General features: G+C 41.5%; 1 protein-coding gene across 9 annotated transcripts in view; it reads left to right on the forward strand.

Annotated features, from left to right (window-relative positions):
• Positions 1-20291, forward strand: part of C14H9orf153 (chromosome 14 C9orf153 homolog) — a 38986-nt gene extending 18695 nt beyond the window's left edge. For 6 of the 9 annotated variants that reach the window (XM_071077599.1, XM_011771094.3, XM_011771091.3 and 3 more), the window contains 3 exons: positions 10943-11034; positions 12527-13019; positions 18990-20291. In XM_071077599.1, the coding sequence (XP_070933700.1) occupies positions 10969-11034; positions 12527-13019; positions 18990-19228 (798 nt within the window). In that variant the 5' untranslated portion in view covers positions 10943-10968 and the 3' untranslated portion in view covers positions 19229-20291. Of the gene's footprint in view, positions 1-9354; positions 9907-10942; positions 11035-12526; positions 13020-18989 lie in introns of all 9 variants that reach the window. The other 3 variants (XM_011771092.3, XM_071077598.1, XM_011771093.3) reach the window with 1 other exon arrangement.
• The last annotated feature ends 2138 nt before the right edge of the window (positions 20292-22429 follow it).

The following is a 22429-nucleotide window of genomic DNA, read 5'->3' on the forward strand; positions in this document are numbered from 1 at the left end:
AATACATTTAAGTTCTTAGAACCACATGATTATAAAGGCATATAGAAATGTTCACAGAGTATCAGTTAGTATTCATAGCTCTTAGCAGTGGTCAGTATCATTGAGTTTGTGTGCACTGGTGCCTTCATTATAAGACACATAATGCTCAGGGCACTGAACTGCCCCACCATCGGGGTCTCTTACCCTGAGTGGTGCTGGGTGCATCCTTGCGAAATTCTAACAGCCCAGATTCCCTTTTATACGTACCAGGCAGGTCCTTCTGTTAACATAGTTTTCCTTCAAGCAGATCACAATGTAACTGACTAGATTTTTGTTTCCTTTAAAAAACAGCTTTATTTAGTTATAATTTACATAAGATAAAACTCTTTTTAGCATACAATTCAATTATTTTTAGTAAATTCACAGAGTTGTTCAACCAACACCACAATCTAACTTGAGAACTTTTCTGTCATCCCCAAAAGAAATATGTTGCCCATTGGCACTCACTTCCCATTACCCCTCCAGCCCCAGGCAGGCTGTAAGGGTTCGCTGCTGAGCCCCAGTCCAGCCACCCAGGCCCTCCAGGGAGTGCAATAAGCCACCTTATTTGGACTCCCCTAAACTATAATTCTTCAGTGAAACATTATAAGCAATCTCCCATGATGTGTAATTTCTACAGACAGCTGCCTTCATCCATGTCTTTTTTTTTTCTTTCTGCTGATTTAAATATGTCTTTTTTAATTGCAAAAGTAATAAATCTTCATTGTACAATATATAAAAGTGTAAAGAATTGTAAGAAAGAAGAGACAAATTTCTCATAATCTTACCACTAGATGGAACTGTTAACATTTTTAAGTGAATCTCATATATATATATACACACGTACACTCATATATACTCATATATATGAGTATATATCTCTATGTATATACATATATGTGTGTGTGTGTGTATATATATATATATATTTTTTTTTTTTTTTTTTTTTGAGACAGAGTCTCACTCTGTCACCAGGCTGGAGTGCAGTGGCGCAATCTCAGCTTACTGCAACCTCCTCCTCCCGGGTTCAAGCGATTCCTTTGTCTCAGCCTTCCAAGTAGCTGGGACTACAGGCATGCACTGCCACGCCTGACAAATTTTTTTTTTTTTTTTTTTTTTTTTTTTGAGACAGAGTCTTGCTCTGTCACCCAGGCTGGAGTGCAGTGGCACGATCTTGCCTCACTGCAAGCTCCGCCTCCTGGGTTCATGCCATTCTCCTGCCTCAGCCTCCCCAGCAGCTGAGACTACAGGAACCTGCCACCACACCCGGCTAATTTTTTATATTTTTAGTAGAGACAGGGTTTCACCGTGTTAGCCAGGATGGTCTCGATTTCCTGACCGCGTGATCCGCCCGCCTTGGCCTCCTAAAGTGCTGGGATGATAGATGTGAGCCACCGAGCCCGGCCGCATGGCTAATTTTTTGTGTTTTAGTGGAGATGGGGTTTCACCATGTTGGCCAGGATGGTCTCGATCTCCTGACCTTGAGATCAGCCCTCTCTGGCCTCCAAAAGTGATGGGATTACAGGCGTGAGCCACCGTACCTGGCCCATATATGATTTTTTTTTTAGAAAAATAGAATTATATTATAGATAGTTTCTTATATCTTTTTGTTTAGTATAAATATTATTTTAAAATTTTCCTGTTATTAAATATTTCTGTACAGTTTTGTAATTTCCCCAAATTTGTTCAGTTATGAGCCCCTCATTGGACATTGTTTCTTATTTTTTTCTATTCTACATAAGACCTTTTTTACATCTCTGGAGATCTATTTCAGCACATATCTCTGCCGTTTGTTATACTAACCTCTCTCATTCAACTTGGAATTACTTCTTTACTTACCGTGCTAATTCATGAAAGAAAAATTTAAAGATACAAGGAAAGTAAAAGTTCCACTGTAACCCATACTCTTAGGGACTACTGTTTGAGCAGTCCCACTCTTGGGGTATGTCCTTCCATAATTTAAAATGAATATATAAGCCTTCACTATAGGTATATTTTAAACAAAAACAAGATCATGTTCCAGGTATTTTGAAAATTTCCGGCTTTCTGTTATTGGTATCTAGCTTAACCCCACTGTAGTATGAGAACAGACATTGTATGATTTTCTATTCCTTTAAATTAATTCAATTCATGTGTGTTTTATGGCCCAGGGTCTGGTTTATCATGGTGAATGTCCCATGTGGACTTGATCTTGAGAAGAATGTGTAATCTGCCATTGCTGGATGAAGTAGTAGTCTATAGATGTCAATTACATCCAGTTGACTGAGGGCGCCGTTGAGTTCCGCTATGTCCTTACTGATATTCTGCCTGCTGGATCTGTCCATTTTCGATAGAGGGGTATTAAAGTCTCCAACTATAATAGTGGATCCATCTATTTCGTCTTGTACTTCTATCAGTTTTTGCCTCACATGGTTGCTTTTGGGTTTTTTGTTTTGTTTTTTGGTTTCTGGTTTTTTGAGATGGAGTCTCTCTCTGTCACCCAGGTTGGAGTGCAGTGGTGTGATCTCCACTCACTGCAACCTCTGCCTCCAGGATTCAACCTATTCTCCTGCCTCAGCCTCCCAAGTAGCTGGGACTAACTACAGGTGCCCAACACCACACCTGGCTAATTTTTTAAATGTGTTTTTAGTAGAGACGGGGTTTTGCCATACTGGCCAGGCTGGTCTCGAACTGAGGTGATACCTTGGCCTTCCAAAGTGCTGGGATTACAGGCATGAGCCACCATGCCTGGCTTGCCTCACATGTTTTGACACTTTGTTGTTAGGTGCATACATGTTACAAATTGTTATGTATTGACCCCTTTATCATTATGTAAAGCACCTCCTCATCCCTGATACATTTTCTTGCTCTGAAGTCTGCTCTGTCTGAAATCAATATAACTACTCCTATATTCTTTTGATTAATAAGGATAATATCTCTTTACTTTTGATCTGTAAGAGTTCTTATACTTAAAGTGTGTTTCTGGCCAGGTACAGTGGCACACACATGTAGTCCCACCTACTTGGGAGGCTGAGGCAGGAGGATTGCTTAAGCCTAGGAGTTTGAAACCAGCCTGGGCAACATAGACCCTATCTCATTTAAAAAAGTAAATAACAAAGTGTGTAGACAACATATAATTAATTGGGTCTTCTTTTTGGTCCACTCTGACACTTTCTATTTCTAATTAGTGTATTTAGACCACTGACATTAAAAGTGATTGTGATGGATTTGTATTAATATTTACCAAATGTTTTACTGTGTTTTATTTTTTGCCCTTGTTCCTTGTTTCTATTTTTGTCTTTCACACTTTCTGCCTTTTGTAGTTTTAATTGACCATTTTATATGATTCAGTTTTTCTCCTTTCTTAGCATATCAATTATATTTCTTTTTTACTTTTTAGTGGTTGCCCTAGAGTTTGCAATATATGTTTACAACTAACCCAAGTCCACTTTTAAATTACACTATACACCTTGCAGGCAGTGTGAGTACCTTATAATAACAAAATACTCCTAATTATTTCCTCTTGTTCTTTGTATCATTGTTGTCATTTGTTTCATTTTATAATAAGCTGTAATTGTTTGAATACATTCTTGCTATTATATTTTGTTTTGTTTTTTATTTAGAGACAGGTTCTCCCAATATTGCCCAGGCTGGCCTCAAACTCCTAGGTTTAAGCAATCCTCCTGCCTCCACCTCCCAAAGTGCTGGGATTACAGGCATGAGCCACCTAGTGCAGCCTGCTATTATTATTTTGAACAAACTGTTATCTGTTTCATGAATTAAGAATAAGAAAAATAAACACTTTTATTTTAATCTTCATTTACTCCTTCTCTAATACGTTTCACTTCCTTATGTAGATCTGAGTTTCTTACCTACATAATTTTCCTTCTCTCTGAAGAACTTCTTTAACATTTCTTGCAAGGCAGGTCTACTGGCAACACATTCCCTCAATGTTTGCTTGCCTGAGAAAGTACCTCTCTTTTACTTTTTTTTTTTTTTTTTTTCTCAGTTGGAGTCTCGCCCTGTCACCTAGGCTGGAGTGCAATGGCACGATCTCGGCTCACTGCAACCTCCGCCTCCCGGGTTCAAGCGATTCTCCTGCCTCAGCTGCCTGAGTAGCTGGGATTACAGGTGCATGGCACTATGCCGGCTAACTTTTTGTATTTTCAGTAGAGACGGGGTTTCACCATGTTGACCAGGCTGGTCTCGAACTCCTGACCTCGTGATCCACCTGCCTCAGCTTCCCAAAGAGCTGGGATTACAGGCATGAGACACCACGCCTGGTCGTCTCTCTTACTCTTGAAGGATAATTTCACAGAATACAGAATTCTAGGCTGGTGGGGTTTTTTTTTCTCTCAACACTTGAACCATTTCATTCCATTCTCTGCTTCTTTGCATGCTTTTTGAGGAGAAGGAAGAGTTAATTCTTATCTTTGTTATTTATAGCAAATAATTATTTCTAATCTTCCTGTGGCTTCTTTCAAGATTTCTTTTCTTTATCTTCGGTTTTCTGCAGTATGAATATGATATACCTATGTGAAGTTTTTTGTTTTGGGGGTTTTATGCATTTAACTTATTTGATGTTCTCTGAGCTTCTTGGATCTGTGGTTTGGTGTACAACATTAATTTGGGGAAATTTTAAGTCATTATTGCTTCAAATGTTGCTTCTGTTTCTTTCTTCTCCTGGTATTCTCATTATGCATATGTTATACCTTTTGTAATCGTCCCACAATTCTTGGATATTCTGTTACCATTTTTTTCCAGTGTTTTTTTCTCTCTCTTTTTTATTTTTTTATTTTTATTTTTTATTTTGAGATGGAGTCTTGCTCTGTCACCCAGGCTGGAGTGCAGTGGCGCAATGTTGGCTCAGTGCAACCTCCACCTCCTGGATTCAAGCGATTCTCCTGCCTCAGCCTCCCGAGTAGCACGTGCCACCACGCCCGGCTAATTTTTGTATTTTTAGTAGAGAGGGGGTTTCACCATGTTGGTCAGGCTGGTCTCCAACTCCTGACCTCGTGATCCACCTGCCTCAGCCTCCCGAAGTTCTGGGATTGCAAGCATGAGCCACCACACCTAGCCTTTTTTGGGTTGATTTTTCAGGTTTGGAACATTCTGTTGAGATATCCTTAAGCTCAGACATTCTGTCCTCAGCCACAGCCAGTCTACTAATGAGCCCATCAATGGCATTCTGCATTTCTGTGACAGTGTTTCTGACCTTTAGCATTTCTTTTTGATTCTTTCTTAGAATTCCCATCTCCTACTTATATTACCTGTCTGTTCTTGCATGCTGTCTACGTTTCCCATGAGAGCCCTTAGCACGTTAATCATGGTTGTTTTACATTCACAGTCTGGTAATTCCAGCATCCCTGCCATATCTGAATCTAGTTCTGATGCTTGCTCTGTCTCTTCAAACTCTATTTTTTGCCTTATAATTTTTTGTGGAAAGTTGAACATGATCCTGTACTGGCTCTTCTGGAAGTTTCTGCCCTGTTCTCAGGGAGCTTCCTACTGCGGTAAGCTGCAATTCCCTGTATTTACCTGTCTGTTTCTGTTTCTCCAATTTTAGGTCAGCAATTTGCCCCCTGACCTTACCTCTCTGCCAGATCTAAGAAGAGTTGCTGGTAATTCCAAGCTCCTTGCATGCCAGAGGCGAAGCCACACTAGAAGTCCCATTGCCCATATGTCAATTGGGTTGTCTTTTAATTGTTGATTTCTAAGTGTTCTTTGTACATCTGGATACAAGTTCCATGTCAGATGTATGATCTGTAAATATTTTCTCTCATTCTGTGATTGGTGTTTTTACTATTTTCGCTGCAGCACAAACGTTTTTAATTGTGATGAAGTCCAACTTATTCTCTTCTTCTGTAGCTTATGCTTTCATGTTATACCCAAGAAACCATTGTCTAACCCAGGGTCACAAACATTTACCCCTATGTTTTATTCTAGGAATTTTATAGTTTCAGCTCTCATGCTTAGTTCTATAATCCATTTTAGGTTCATTTTGTATAAGGATTGAGGTAGGGGTCTAACGTCATTCTTCTATGTGTGGATATTTAATTGTCCCAGCACCATTTATTGAAAAGACTATTTTCCTCCATTGAATTGTTTTGGCAACTTTGTCAGAAAATTGACTCACCATAATTGGGTTCTCTCTAAATAATTTTTAGCTTTTATTTCATTTCCTGTTATTTATGTTTTCCTTTTATATGACATAATAGCTATTCAACATTGTGGTTCTTTCCATTTCAACTTCAGTTCTGTTTTTATTTAGATTGTCATAAAAGAGAAAGAAGGACATTCTGTTTGACTAAATGGGGAATCAGAGTAAGCATAGGCTCAAAGAAAGAATGCACAGAAGCGCAGAAGATTGTTTCAGAAAAAAATGAGGCCAGCTGGCGAAAGTATAGAGAACATTTATGGCACTGTGGTAGCATTGAAATATGATTATTATTTTTTTTTTTTGAGACAGAGTCTCACTCTGTCATCAGGCTGGAGTACAGTGGCTTGATCTCAGCTCACCGAAACTTCCGCCTCCCAGGTTCAAGCGATTCTCCTGCCTCAGCCTCCCGAGTAGCTGGGACTACAGGGATGCACCACCTCACCCAGCTCATTTTTGTATTTTTAGCAGAGACGGGGTTTCACCATGTTGGCCAGGATGGTCTCGCTCTCTTGACCTTGTGATCCACCCACCTCAGCCCCCCAAAGTGCTAGGATTACAGGTGTGAGCCACTGCACCTGACCTAAATATGATATTTTTAAATGATAGAAAAGTATCAGAAGCAGATTGTGGTTAGTCTTTGAAAGTTTGGTCACGAAATTTATAAACTGGATGGGCACAATGGCTCATGCCTGTAATCCTAGCATTTTAGAAGGCCAGGGCAGGTAGATCACCTGAGGTCAGGAGTTTGAGACCAGCCCGGGCAACATGGCAAAATCCCGTCTCTACTAAAGATACAAAAATTATCCAGACAGAGTGGCACATCCCTGTAATCCCAGCTACTCAGGAGGCTGAGGCAGGAGAATTGCTTGAACCCGGGAGACGGAGGTTGCAGTAAGCCAAGACTACGCCACCGCACTCCAGCCTGGGTGACAGAGCCAGACTCCATCTCTAAAAAGAAAAAAGAAAAGTGAGGGCTGTAAAAACTACACTAGAATTGATAATTTAGAAGCTGCTATTATTTTTAAGAATTCAATTTTAGTTCATCAGCCAGGTAGAAACTAAATGTCATTATACTGAAGATTATATGATGAAAATATAAATGTAGCAAGTTCAGAGTTAAAGAAGAGACAAGGGTCCAGGGTTAGTGGTAGGTTCACAGTTAAGAGAAGTTGTATTATTACCCCAAGTGGAAAAAAATTTACATATTTGCAAAGAAAGGAAGGAGCCATTGGGGAACATGGGACTGAAGACAAGAGAGTGACAGGAAGCAAGAAGGAAGAAAAGAGGAGTTGTTGGAAAGGAAGGGAGGATAACTGAGCGGAAATACTCCACAAGAGTTATGAGGAGGGGCTGGGTGCGATGGTACACTCTTGTAATCCCAGCACTTTAGGAGGCCGAGGTGGGCGGATCACTTGAGGTCGAGAGTTTGAGACCAGCCTGGGCAACGTGGCAAAACCCTGTCTCTACTAAAAATAAAAAAATTAGCCAGGTGTTGTGGCGCTTGCCTGTAGTCCCAGCTACTTGGGAAGCTGAGGCAGGAGAATGGCTTGAACCCAGGATCCGGAGGTTGCAGTGAGCCGAGACTGTGCCACTGCACTCCAGCCTGGGTGACAGAGAAAAAAAAAAATTATGAGGAGGATAAAATATATCACCCTGGGTAGGAGAGAGAGAAAATGAACACTAGATGAGCAGAGAGAACTTTTTTCCTTCTGAGTTGGAGGGAAGGGTGAAAAGTTGGGAGTGAGTGCAAATGGAGGAGGGGATCGCACCCCCAGGAGTTTCTTTGAGATGCCCTTGCTCTTCACAGTACAAGGAAAATTTACTGTAGGAATTTGTGGGAGTAACGATGAAGAGAAGTGCCACAGAGCCCCTGCAAGAGCTCCACTTTACTCGCACGAATCTGTAAACCAGCCTTTGGCTATATTTCCATGACTTCACCAGGAACACTCTCCATGAGAGATTGGGTCAAAGGGCTGATCTAGATTTAGGCATTGACTTGGATCAAGCAAAGACTGAGGTTAAAAGTTTGCTGGTCAAGTCAACCTTTAAGTGTATAAAAGCATTTTTAGCTAGTGATCTGGTTCAGCATTCAGAATCCTGACACTTCAGTGACAGGGAGATGCACCCAACGGTAGTTTAGCAAAGAGGATTAGCAAGAATCTAAACTTCTTTGTGCTCCATTCCTTGTCATCATCGATACTATTGTAATAAAATGAGGACATATTTCTTAGCTATTGCTTTGACTCTATGTATAGAGAGTTGCAAGATTGGCTATTGAAGTTGGACATTGTCTACCTGAATTGGCACTGCTGATTAAAATTGGGAGGTGGCAGGGAGAGAGAGAGAAGAGGGGAGAGAGGCGAGAGGTTACATCTTTCCCTCCTCTGAGGGAAGGGAGGAGAAATATGTATTAACCCTTGGTGATGGAGAAGGCAGCCTTCCTGTGGTGGACAACTCTGAAGCTGTCTGAAAGACAATAGTAATGGTTGACTGGAAGACATTGACAGGTTTTAGATAAAGCATGTTAGAGAAATATTTTCCTTTGCAGAAACCATTTCCTTCCTTCGCAGAAGGAAAGCACAATCAAGTCTTATTTTAACTGCCTAGAGATAAACAGGTCTGTGGCAGGCATGCTGCACTGTATGTTTTTCTAGTCCTGTATGTCAACATAGTGATCTTAGTAGTGACAAATAGTGACAAAAATGTATTTGAGATTTTATATATACGTATATATGCATATATACACATGTGTGTATATATCTCCATGTGTGTAAATGTGTGTGTGTAACTGTGTGTGTGTGTAAATGTGTGTGTAAATGTGTGTGTGTGTAAATGTGTGTGTAAATGTGTGTGTGTGTGTGTGTGGATCCATTCTGGGTGTTTCTACTTTGCTTAGGAAGGAGGAGAAACATAATTGTTTTCACTTCATCCCAAATACCAAATGAGTGTTTTTGGTTCATCTCAGGCACTCATCCCCAGTGACCACAGCTGCCAGTCATGATACAGTGATACCCTGTACCTAGAAATATATTTTTCCTCCATATAGTCCCTTACCTACCAGTAAGGGTTTCACTGGAATAAATTAAGCCAAGAATGTGAAGTTTTATGGGGTTTATCTGTATTTATTGCTATATAACAATTCATCCAAAGCTTAGTGGTTTGAAACAACAATAATTTACTCTTTGTCAAAATTTTAGAGTTGCCTTGCTCGGCTGGGAGGTGGTTCTCCTCCATCTGGGATCGACTGAGGTTGCTTATGCTGCTGTAGTCATCTGGAGGCTCGTCTGGGACTGGGAGAACCAAGATGGCTTCATCTACATGCCTAGTGGTCAATGCTGGCTGCTGAGTCTGCATGGTCTCTCCAGATAGGCAGCCAGATCTCTCTTTACATGGTGGCTCAGGCTCCCAAGAATGTGTAGGAAAGCCGTAAAGCCTCTTAAAGCCTGGGTTCTGGCACTCACACTATGTCACTGACGCAATGCCACAAGCTACTGGTCAAAGTCAAGCATAGGCCAGCCCAGTCAAATGTGGGAGAGCACTTCACTGCCACTTACCAATGAGACCAGTTGTGGAGATTCCATGGCCATTTTTAACCTCTTGCAGAAGAATTAAACACAATTCCATCTTCAAATGCCTTATAGTATATCTGGCACAAAGCATATTTTTTCAAAATGTTTATTGTTTTTGTTATTATCACTACATATGAGCCTTTTCCTCCTGAATAAAAGACACTTTTTGAGTATAAGGAGGTGGGTGAGTTTTTCTTTAGATGAACTGAAAGTTGATCAGAATATGTAAGACAAGAAAATAAAACCATCCAGCTGGGCGTGGTGGCTCACGCCTGTAATCCCAGCACTTTGGGAGGCCGAGGCGGGTGGATCACCTGAGGTCAGGAGTTCAAGACCAGCCTGATCAACATGGTGAAACCCTGTCTCATACTAAAAATACAAAATTAGCCAGGTGTGGTGGCACATGCCTGTAATCCCAACTACTTGGGAGGCTAAGGCAGGAGAATTGCTTGAACCTGGGAGGCGGAGGTTGCAGTGAGCCAAGATCGTGCCATTGCACTCCAGCATGGGCAACAAGAGTGAAACTCCATCTCAAAAAAATAAATACATAAAATTAAAACCATCCATATAGGATTTGTTACACTAGTATTAAAACTAAATACACACGTTGTAGAAGAATTTGGGTATTTCAGCAAAATGTTCAGTTGAAATGTGACAAATTTGGCAGATGTAAACTAGGAAAAAGCAAATGAAAAATTTAAATTGTATTGATATGCTTTGAATTTGTGTCTCCACCCAAATCTCACATCAAATTGTTATCCCCAGTGTTGGAGGTGGGGCCTGGTGGGAGGTGACTGGCTCATGGGGGAGAATTTCCCCTTTGCTGTTCTCATGATTGTGAGTTCTCATGAGACCTGGTTGTTTAAAAATGTGTAGCACCTCTCTCTCCGCTCTTTCTTTCTCCTGTCCTGGCCATGTAAGACATGCCCTGCTGCTTCTTTGCCTTCCCCCAACAATTGTAAGTTTCCTGAGGCCTCCCCAACCATGCTTCCTGGACAGCCTGCAGAACCATAAGCCAATTAAACCTATTTTCTTATAAATTACCCAGTTTCAGATAGTTCTTTAGAGCAATTCAAGAATGGACTAATACACGTATAAAATTTTCAAAACGTCCCACTCACAAATTTCTTAAGATTTAAGAAGTCTCACCTCCCCCTTTGTAGTCGATCTGATTTTTAATCTTTGATTTTTGTCTTTTCTTATATTGCTTCTTTAGGAATTAGAGAATAAAATCCCAGCACGATGTTCCTCACTGGAGACACCAGTTCAGCTGAGGACAATAGAGCAGCCACCCTTCCTCAATGTTCAGTATGTACTTAACATTGTACAATGGGGGGCACACGGGGAGCTTTACGTTCAAGTATCATAAATATTCAAACTATTGAGTGCACAGTGACACACTTGGGAGCCATGGGAAACACCAAAATGTCACTTTAATGACTTAACATTCTTAGTCACAGAGAAACGTAGTTCTTCCTAGGGCAGGTGGGCAGAAGTGCTGAGCTGTGTTCGTGATAGTTTGGTTACATAATTCGTTCTAAAGAGCCATTCACCAATGTTAGCTCACTTTCTTTTTGTTTTCTTTAGGAAAAGATGTGTTAACCAAAGAACAATCCAGCCCAATTTCCAGGCTGAAGGTTTCATGATATCAGTCCAAACATCACACTATTTAACTCCCAAAAAAAACACTGGAAAAAAAGGCTATCAGTGCTAATACATTTACATATAAAATCTCCATATATGTACTAATTTCTAAAACAGTTATAAGACAGATACACAATTTGGGGTAAACTAACAAAACAGACTATTATAAAATATTAAAGGCAATCCTCCTGGTCGCCTCTTACTTGAAGTTGGCATAACTGAGAATGCATCAGTATATTCCTGTACCACCTTGTAGCTGAGCTCATACTGGTTCCAGGGTCTGGACCACATGTGTAGCCTCAGTAGTCGCAGACTCTTGACCTTCTAGAAGACCTCCAAAATCCCTTCTGCTTTCCCATGTGTTAGCTCACTTTCAATGTGTTGCCCTTGCAATAAAAGTGACTAGGATTGAAAGAAAACTCTGCATTGGGCTAAACGACCTAAATTTTGGGCCTAACCTGAGACTATGGCCTCTTTGGCCTTCCAGTGTAATGGAAACCTCTTAGAAATGATAGGATTTGTAGGAAATACAGGATTTTAGATGGTGACAGGTCCTCTCAGGGATCTCTTACTGTTTTTTTTCTGCCAACAACTATTCCTAGATACTCCACGAACATAACCATTTGCTCTGGTCAAATATCCCAGTGATCAATGACTATTACAGCCTTCTCAGGACTGGATTCCTGAACATTCTGGGGGTTCTTTGGAAACCAGGATGAAGCTTTGATATCTAAGTCATCTGGCTCCCTTTCTTCCTTCAGAGAAGTATAGCATTGCTCAAAACAAGCAAAGGCCAGTCTCCCACAGCTGTTTCTCTCCATGGTCACTCATAGAATTTCAGAGTTGGAAAGATCTTCAAGACTTTTGAGTTTAATTCTAAGTGCCTGATTTTATAACAAGCGTTTATAAGATGTGTCTAAATAATACATCTTTGGGGGAGTGAACCAGAGATTTGACCTCTCTGTTCTCTATTCCACATTGCCAAAATTGACTCGGTTTAGTTAGGCAAAGATATCTTCCAAAGATAAAAATGCTTTGTTTTTATGGTTATTTGTTGTCCTATGGTTATTTGTTATTTTTTCTAGGGTTTGTGGGTCTGCCAGAATATTACATTTTTGTCAGTCTCGTGACTTACCACTTTTTTTTCTGTCCACAGCTGCCAGAATTATATGCATGTATTGTGAATTTTAATAAGGAGAGCAAAAAATCAAATCTTCTACAAATGCATGGTACTTCACTTAATGAAGCACAGGAAGTACTTGCTAAAAACCTGAATGTCATGTCATTCACCAGGGGCACTGATGTGAGAAGAGATCTCCAGCCTGTTATCAGGTGCACAGTGGTTAAAAAAGAGCAGAAGCGAGCATCCATGACTGAGCTCCTCCACAGCAGCTTACTGGCGGGCTCCCTCTCTCCCGTGGGGAGGCTCTCCAGGTCCCGGCAGAGGCTGTCACAGTATGGGATCTCCCCTCCCCAGCGCACTTTTCCTTGTGAAATTCTCAGTGATCACTCGAATGCCTTGGCCCAAGTTACCGTACAGAAGAAGGTTCCAAGCGCCAAAGTCTTGTGCAGCCTAGGCATTTCCAGTGCCACCCCGGAAAAGTTCGTTTTGGAAGATAAACTTCATAGATACTTCTTAGTTGACCCAGGTAATTTAAACAGATGAGGTTATGTGGGAAAAAAGGAATGGAAATCTCACTGCAAATTTACTAGAGCAGAAATAGTCCAATACTGACCTACAGCAATTTTGCCATTCTGAGGTTCATGGCTGCTATCGATATGTTTACTTCATAGTGTCAATAAAATGCAGAACAAGCCTGGAAAACATAGAAAGACCCCATCTCCAATAAATAAATAAATAAATAAAAATTAACTGAGCTTGGTGGCATGTGCCTGTAATCTCAGCTACCCGAGAGGTTTAGGCGGGAGGATCACTTGAGCACATGAGTTCGAGGTGGCAGTGAACTATGATCACACCACTGCATTTCAGCCCCAGTGACAGAGAAAGACCCTGTCTCTTAAAAAATGAATAGGTAAAAATAAAAATAAATTAAAATTCAAAACAGAGAATCCAGAATTCCAGGATCAAGTCTCAGATTCATTCTTAAAAGATGTATTGTTGGGCCAGGCGCGGTGACTCACGCCTGTAATCCCAGCACTTTGGGAGGCCAAGGCGGAGGCGGGTGGATCACCTGAGATCAGGAGTTTGGGACCAGCCTGGCCAACATGGTGAAACCTGGTCTCTACTAAAAATACAAAAAATTAGCTGGGCATGGTGGCAGGCGCCTATAATCCCAGCTACTCGGGAGGCTGAAGCACGAGAATTGCTTGAAACCAGGAAGTGGAGACTGTGGTGAGCTGAGATCACGCCATTGCACTGCAGCCTGGGCAACAAGGACAAAACTTCGTCTAAAAAAAAAAAAAGAAACCATGAAACTTATGATGCTGAATTTTAATGAGAAGGGAGTGTCTTACACTTTAAGTCTCCATCTTATGTAAATTGAGAGAGGTAATATTTTATCATTTTGTTAATAGATTACATTGATTGATCAAATTGATTACATCAATTTGTGATGACCCTCTGAGGTAGTTTCTTGATTCAAGATAAGACCATTTTCACAGCTAATATTTTGACACCCCATTTTTATATTAAAAGTAGTGGGACAGGGCGATATGGCAAAACCCCCACTCTACAAAAAAATTTTAAAAATTAGCCAGGCGTGGTAGCATGCACTGGTAGTCCCAGCTATTCAGGAGGCTGAGGTGGGAGGATAGCTTGAACCCAGGGGTTCAGAGGTTGCAGTGAACCAAGATTGTGCCACTGCACTCCAGCCTGGGGAACAGAGCAAAACTCTGTCTCAAAGATGAAAAAAAAAGTAATGTGAGAGGCAGAAGGAGCAGATTTAAAGGAATAGATTGATTACTGTCAGTATATTTGGTCCAAAGAGTTGGAAGAGTTTTTGCTGTAACTCCCTACATTGACATCTTAACAGAACCAAATGCAGGTTTCAAAATCCTTTCATAGAGTCCTACTTGTGGGCTTTGGAGCCTAGGTAGCGGTGCAATTAAAGCAATCATAGGACTGGCCTAGATAATTCACAAAGTACACAAGTAAAGTCTGGGACCGGAGAGGAAAAATCATGAAAAGTTTTGAGATTCAATAAGAAGAACTAGTCAAAAACCTATTGAAGAAGGGTTTTGGATGTTTGATAGGGTCTTGAACATTTATGACTTTGCCATCCATAGGGGCCAAGTTTTTCTTTCTTCCTAATGTATGAATTACCTGCTGCTTACCTAACTTCTGGAGGTCTCTGATGTGGTCTCACAAACTCTGTGTTGGAGTCTCTTCTCTGCCTCCTTATCTTCATTTCCTGAGATCCCAGAGGTAAATTTCTGGTACACGTCATGTCTATTCAAGAAATATGCCGGCTGGGCACGGTGGCTCATGCCTGTAATCCCAGCACTTTGGGAGGCCAAGGTGGGTGGATCACCGGAGGTCAGGAGTTCAAGACCAGCCTGGACAACATCGTGAAACCCCATCTCTACTAAAAATACAAAAAATTAGCTGGGCGTGGTGGCAGGCACCTGTAATCCCAGCTACTTGGGAGGTTGAGGCAGGAGAATCGCTTGAACCCAGGAGGCAGGGGTTGCAGTGAGCCAAGATCACGCCACTGCATTCCAACCTGGGCGACAGAGTGAGACTCCGTCTCAAAAAAAAAAAGAAAGAAATATGCGTGGAGTCAGGCAGGCATCTATGTGAAGGGTATCCAGTAATCCCTCAGGGGTAACTGGTATTGCAACAATTCACCTTCTACTCTCCTACTCAGTCCAGAAGAACTTTAGGATCTTGGTATTCCAAAGTATACTGAAGGACATATTCCTACTAGCACCAAGCACCGGGTGAGGAAAAGAGAGTGGGTGTTGCCGTTTTGTTCTTCTGTCATATGAGCTCCTCTTGTTCAGGCCAAATCCTGTAGAATCATGTAGGTGAGGAACCAAAAATAACAGAAAACCAAATAGTGGTTATTTTTCTTACATAATTAGAAGTCTAGGGGCACGCAGACAAGGGTCGGAGCAATGCTTTTTTTTTTTTTTTTTTTGAGATGGAGTCGCGCTTTGTTGCCCAGGCTGGAGTGCAGTGGCTTGATCTCAGCTCACTGCAAGCTCCGCCTCCCAGGTTCAAGTAATTCTCCTGCCTCAGCCTCTTCCATGTAGCTGGGACTACAGGTGCCCACTCCCATGCCTGGCTTTTTTTTTTTTTTTTTTTTTTTTTTTTTTTTTGTATTTTTAGTGGAGACGGGGTTTTACCGTGTTAGCCAGTATGGTCTCAATCTCCTGACCTCATGATCCACCCGCCTCGGCCTCCCAGTGCTTTTTATCTCTCCATTTATTTAATGAACACATTGTAATTATACATATATATGGAGTACAATATATGTTTCAATAGATATATATGTTGTATAGTGATTGAATCTGTGTATTTATCCTGACCTCATGCACTTACTATTTCTTTGTGGTGATGACTTTTAAAAGACTTCCTTCCAGCTATTTTGTAAGATACCATATCTTATTGTTAACCATCCTCACCTTATTGTGCAATAGAACACCAGAATTTATTCTTCTTATCTAACTGTAACTTTGTTTTCAATTACTTATTTATTTTAATTTTATTATTATTATTTTTTGAGACACTGTCTCCCAGGTTGGAGTGCAGTGGCACAATCTCAGCTTACTGCAACCTCAACCTTCTGGGCTCAAGCGATCCTCCTATCTCAGCCTCTCAAGTAGCTGGGACCTCAGGTGCATGCCACTACACCCGGCTAATTTTTGTATTTTTTATAGAGATGGGGTTTCATCATGTTGCCCAGGCTGATCTTGAACTTCTGAGCTCAAGCGATCTGCCTGCCTTGGCCTCCCAAAGTGCTGGGATTACAGGCATGAGCCACCACTCCTGGCCCATTTTACATTTTTTTGAGATGGTATATTGCTATGTTGCCCAGGTTGGCCTCAAACTCCGGGTCTCAACGACTCTTCCTCCTTCAGCCTCTCCAGTAGCTAGGACTACAGGGGCATGCCACTATGCAGGGCTTCTTTGTGTGTGTGTGTGTGTGTGTGTGTGACCGAGTCTTTCTTGGTCGCCCAGGCTGGAGTGCAGTGGTGTGATCTCGGCTCACTGCAAGCTCCACCTCTTGGGTTCACGCCATTCTCCTGCCTCAGCCTCCCGAGTAGCTGAGACTATAGGTGCCTGCCACCATGCACAGCTAATTTTTTATTTGTTTGTTTGTTTGTGTTGTATTTTTAGTAGAGACGGGGTTTCACAGTGTTAGCCAGGATGGTCTTGATCTCCCGATCTTGTGATCCGTCCGCCTCAGCCTCCCAAAGTGCTGGGATTGCAGGCGTGAGCCAACCCACCTGACCACAGGGCTTCTAATTATAACTCTGAACTCACTGACTTCTCTCTCCCATCCTCCCCTCCCACTCCCTGCTCTGTCTCTGGTGATCACTGTCTGTGGAGCGATGCTTTCAAATGTCTCCAAGGACCTGGGCTCTGCCATTGTTTTGTGTGTAGCCTTTGTTTTCACATCCAAAAGACATCTCCTTCCCCCTCGGATGCTGTGGCTACATTTCAGGCAGGAAAAGGTGGGATAGGATGAAGAGCCACATTGATACTTTTATCCTCTTTTAATAGGGAAGCAATGATTTTCCAGAACACCTCTCCTTAGGTGACTTCTTTCTACATCTTCTTGGCAAGAATTGTGTCCAATTATCACCCCTTCCTGTAGGGAAGGCTGGTGAATAAGAGTTCTTAGCTCCCTCCTCTATAGCAGAGGGAGGCAGAAGAAGACTGCAATGTGTATGGAGAAGCCAGCCTAAAGTGTCTGTCAGAGATCATGATATGAAGCTCTTTTTTTCTTTTTTGACAGAGTCTTGCTTTATCACCCTGGCTGGAGTACAGTGGCACGATCTTGGCTCACTGCAACCTCCGCCTCCCGGGTTCAAGCGATTCTCCTGCCTCAGCCTCCCGAGTAGCTGCGATGACAGGCACCCACCACCATGCCTGGCTAATTTTTTGTATTTTTAGTAGGACAGGGTTTCACCATGTTGGCCAGGCTGGTCACTTTGGGAGGCTGAGGCAGGTGGATCACCTGAGGTCAGGAGTTCGAGACATGAGGCTCTTTAGTCACCAAAATTATCTTCTCTTGTCAAAGATCCCCTTCCTTCTTTTTGCCACCACTTCTTGCTATGCCAGTCTACAAAGATCTTGTCAAACTCCCTGAAACTTGGCAACTGGCCTTATGATCGGACTGCTGAACACCATGGCCAGTCGTAGTATCTGTTCTACTTGGGGAGGTATGAGCCCAGTGAAGAGTCTCTGGCACCTGTCTTCTACTTCAGACATGTACAGTCTGTATAAAGACTTCTCACCAGGCAGGCCCAGGCCCTCCCAGTACAGGGACGGAGGACTGATTGGGGTGGGGTGGTGCCTGCTCAGTCTTTGGACTACAGGTGACCTGTTCAAATGTCACCACATGGGGGACAGCAAAGTCGCCCACCAGAAATAGACCAGCCATCCTCTTATCTGCCGTGACCATAATTCTCCTTATACTTGTTTCTGTGGCCCGTTGGCTCCTGGTTTTACACTCTAGCCCCTGCCTTCAGCCTTGCTTCTGTTGTTTTCAGCATTACAATGTATTTAGCTATGAAAGGGGTGGAAGGGAAGGGAAAGGGGAATGGCTGCTGGGGAGGGGAACACGGGTTGTGATTCCTTCTCGTTGGCTCATTGGCTCTTTGAAGGAATTGTAACTGCTAATGACACCCCAAGCTTGTGGGTCCTGAATGAGTGTGGAGAATGGCCAAATTCTAGCTCAGCCACTGCCCTTTTAGACTTAGGGCTTCCATTAGCATCTTGAAAGAAATGACTCTAACAATCTGTGCACTTCTGACCCATCTTCCTCCCTGGTTTAGGATCCTTTTCTCCTCCCTGCTGCTCTCGGGGCTCTGTAGAGCTCTCCGTTTGCACATTCTGTTAGGATCCAAGCACAGAATGAGACACTCCCTCCACCCGCCGGGGCCCTGTAGGGTCCACTCAAGCCCAGTTAGCCAGACCCACCCGCTGTCTAGGAGCGGGCTTCACATGAAATCAACATCACAGGGTCTCCCTTAAATTTATGAAGCTTTAGGCCGGGTACAGTGGCTCACTCCTGTAACCCCAGTATTTTGGGAGGCTGAGGCAGGTGGATCACCTGAGGTCAGGAGTTTGAGACTAGCCTGGCCAACATGGTGAAACCCCATCTCTACTAAAAATACAAAAAAAGTAGCCGGGTGTGGTGGCGGGCGCCTGTCATCCCAGCTACTCAGGAGGCTGAGGCAGGAGAATCACTTGAACCCAGGAGGCGGAGGTTGCTGTGAGCCAAGATCACCCCACTGCACTCCAGCCCAGGCAACAAGAGCAAAACTCTGTCTCAAAAATAAAGAAATACATACAAATTAAAAATAAAGCTTTAGAAATGGCTTTCTGTCAGAAAGAGGGGACTTAAGTTCATCAAAGGCTTACCCTTACCATGAAGCATCTCTGAGTAATGAAAGGCTGAGTAAAAACACCATGTGATTCTTTTCAGGAAAACAATTCATGGATCTAAGGGATCTGGAATGGAGATATTTTAAGGGGCTTGCGAAGTGGAGGCGCACTACAGCACTTTCATTCACAAACGTAAAATACAACACTGAGAAGAGATTTACAGAGAGCCAGGGCATGCCTGATGTTATTTTCCCCCCTATAGTTCGCAAGTCTTTGGTCGTTTATCCTCAAATTGATTATCAAAATGAAGGAATTTCTTCTCTTAAATTGAATATGTAGTGTATGAAAATATTTTGGACATAGATTTTTGCTTTTGAGAGCATTGAATTTATACACAAAAAGTAAAGAAGCCAAGGACCCAACAGAACATCTGAACTGAGTGTGTACAACACACATGAAGGTGTACCATAAAATTAAGCCATTAATACAGAGCAAAAGGTCCAATTTAATCTGCTAATGTGAGAAGTGGTTTGGACTGTGCAACCCATTTGGACCAGCGCTAAAGCAAATATAAGTCATGTGAAAAGAAAAGGTGTAACTGAAGAATACCCAAGCAAGAATAGCTTTTTAAGGAATTTTAAGCACACAAGGAAGTTCATCATGATAAAAGTATTTGGTAAGTTCGACAAATAAATTAACACGTGAGCATATAGAGATCGACATGAAAACTTAAATATAATCTATTAACTGTCCAATGACAAAGAAGGAAACAGCATCCATGAAATAAGAACAGAAATATTTGAAAAAGAACAAATTGGAAATCTTGGAAGTGAAAGATACAGTCATTGAAAATTATAATAATAACCCTTGATAAATTATCCCAGTGGTACCCTGGATATATCTGAAGAAAGAGGGCTAACAAGTTGGAAGACAGCACTGAAAAGCTTATAGATCATAGCACAGTAAGACAGAAAAAGAAGAGTGTTGGAGGGTAGAATGAGAAGTTCAGAAATGCATACAATGGAATTCGCAGAAAAAAATAGGAGAATGGAAAGTAAGTAATATGGGAAAATAAAATGACAGAAAATCTCAAGAAACACAGGAGACCTTGAACTGAAAAATCACAGGCTGATTAGCAAGATATTGAAAATAAATCTATGTCCAGAAATACTGTAGCAAAACTATGGACCACTAAGCAATAAAGGAAAATGTAATCTACAAAAGAGAGATGGATTACATACAAAGAAACGACAAATTGACAATAGAACGCTCATTAACAATAGAGGTCAGAAGACAATAGTGCCATATACTTACAATGCTGAAGGAAAACAGCTGTCTGTAATTCTGTAAACAGCCAAACTCTCCCTGAGGAGTAGGGGTAAAATAAATACGTTAAAAAATACATGAGCCTAAACATGTTTACTATCCATAATCCCTTTCTTAAAAAACTACTGATAAGGTACATATTTTAGTAAGAACCTGGAGGGAATGCAAGAAATAATGGCACGCAAATTGTTAACAATATATGTATGAATGACTGTGTAGATATTAAAATATATTTCCAGATTCTATTTCCCAATATGTTATTTTTAAAAGTTGTCTCCATATAAGTGAAATTATTCTGTAGTCTCCACTTTTTGCACTGTTTTTTAAAACCAGATTTTGGTATTAAAAGGTAAGCATTTCGAGAGGCTGAGGCAGGTGGATCACTTGAGGTCAGGAGTTCGAGATTAGCCTGACCAACATAGTGAAACCCCATCTGTACTAAAAATACAAAACTTAGCTGGGTGTGGTGGTGGGTGCCTGTAATCCCAGCTACTTGGAAAGCTGAGGCAGGAGAATCGCTTGAACCCTGGAGGTGGAGGTTACAGTGAGCCCAGATCGTACCATCGCACTCCAGCTTTGGCGATAGAGTGAGACTCCGTCTTAAAGAAAAAAATTATGCTGGCTTCAGCACAGTGACTATCTTCAGCAGAAGATACTCTCTAAAATGAGCATGGGGTGGGTATCCGGGGTGCACACAGTGCTCTGGTTTTTAATCTTTTTGCACAGATGTGTTCAGTATGCAAAAGTTCTTCAAGCTACACACAACTATTCATTTTTCTCCAGGCATATAATATTTCAAAAAAAAAAAGGTTTTAGAGCCAAGCACAGTGGTTTGCTCCTGTAATTCCAGCTACTGGGGAGGCAAAGGCAATAGGATCACTTGAGACCAGGAGTTCAAGATCAGCCTGAGCAATGTGGTGGGACCCTGTCTCTAAAAAATAATGTTACAGCTGGGCGTGGTGGCTCAGGCCTGTAATCCCAGCACTTTGGGAGGCCAAGGCGGGTGGATCACAAGGTCAGGAGGTCGAGACCAGCCTGGCCAACATGGTGAAACCCCGTCTGTACTAAAACACACACACACACAAATTAGCCGGGCGTAGTGGCGCGTGCCTGTATTCCCAGCTACTTGGGAGGCTGAGACAGGAGGATCGCTTGAACCTGGGAGGCAGAGGTTGCGGTGAGCAGAGATTGTGCCACTGCACTCTAGCCTGGTGAAAGAGCAAGACTCCATCTCAAAAAAAAGAAAAAAAAAAGTTACAAAAATTAGTTGGGGGTGGTGGTGTGCACCTGTAGTCCCAGCACTTGAGAGGCTGAGGCGGGAGAATTTCTTGAGCCCAGAAGATCAAGGCTAAAATGAGCTACGATCATGCCACTGTACTTCGATCTAGGCAACAAAGTGAGACCCTGTCTCTTCAACAAAACAAAACAAAACACAAAAAAACAGTTTATTAAAAGTTATGCTAGCTTTATACAATGAATTGGGGAGTTTTTAATCTTTTTTAAGATCACAGATATTTAAACAATATTAGAAATACTGAAATCTAGCTAGAACTCAGCTATAGAACCATCCACCCCTGATAACTTTTCTTGTTTTTATGAAAATGTTTAAACATTCATAAAAATGAATAGGATTCTACAATGAATTTGCATATATCCATAATCTATATTCAACAGTTATTAAGATTTTACTACATCTGTTTTATCCGTTCCTTTTGTTGTGTTTGCTGTGTCTGCTGAAGTACTTTAAAGCAAATCTTAGACTCCATGTCTCAGTTGTTACTTTTGTTTGCATCTCAGAAAAATATGGACATTTTATTTCATAGTCACAATGCATTCTTTACTAAGAAAAGTTAATAATTCCTTGGTACCATCTTTGTATCTATTACAAAGTCACCTTATTATCATAAAATTATCTTTTTCTAGTTGGTTTGTTTGGATCAATATCCAAGCAAGGTCTAAAGATTGCATTTGATTGTTAGGTCTCTTAAGATTCTTTTAGTCTAAAGCGATTCCTCATTTTTTTTCATGCAGTTGACTTACTGAAGAAATAGGTCCATTGACATGTAGAAGGTCCTGCCTTCTAGATTTGTATCCTCATGGTGTCATTTAACTTGTTCTTCTATCACATGTATTTATTTAGAAATAAATTGACAGATTTATTCCTTATAAAATGGGTGTCTGTTAAAGACTTGATTGGTTTTGAGCTCACCTCTT

This window comes from Macaca nemestrina, chromosome 14 (assembly GCF_043159975.1).
Source record: "Macaca nemestrina isolate mMacNem1 chromosome 14, mMacNem.hap1, whole genome shotgun sequence".
Classification (NCBI taxonomy): domain Eukaryota; kingdom Metazoa; phylum Chordata; class Mammalia; order Primates; family Cercopithecidae; genus Macaca; species Macaca nemestrina.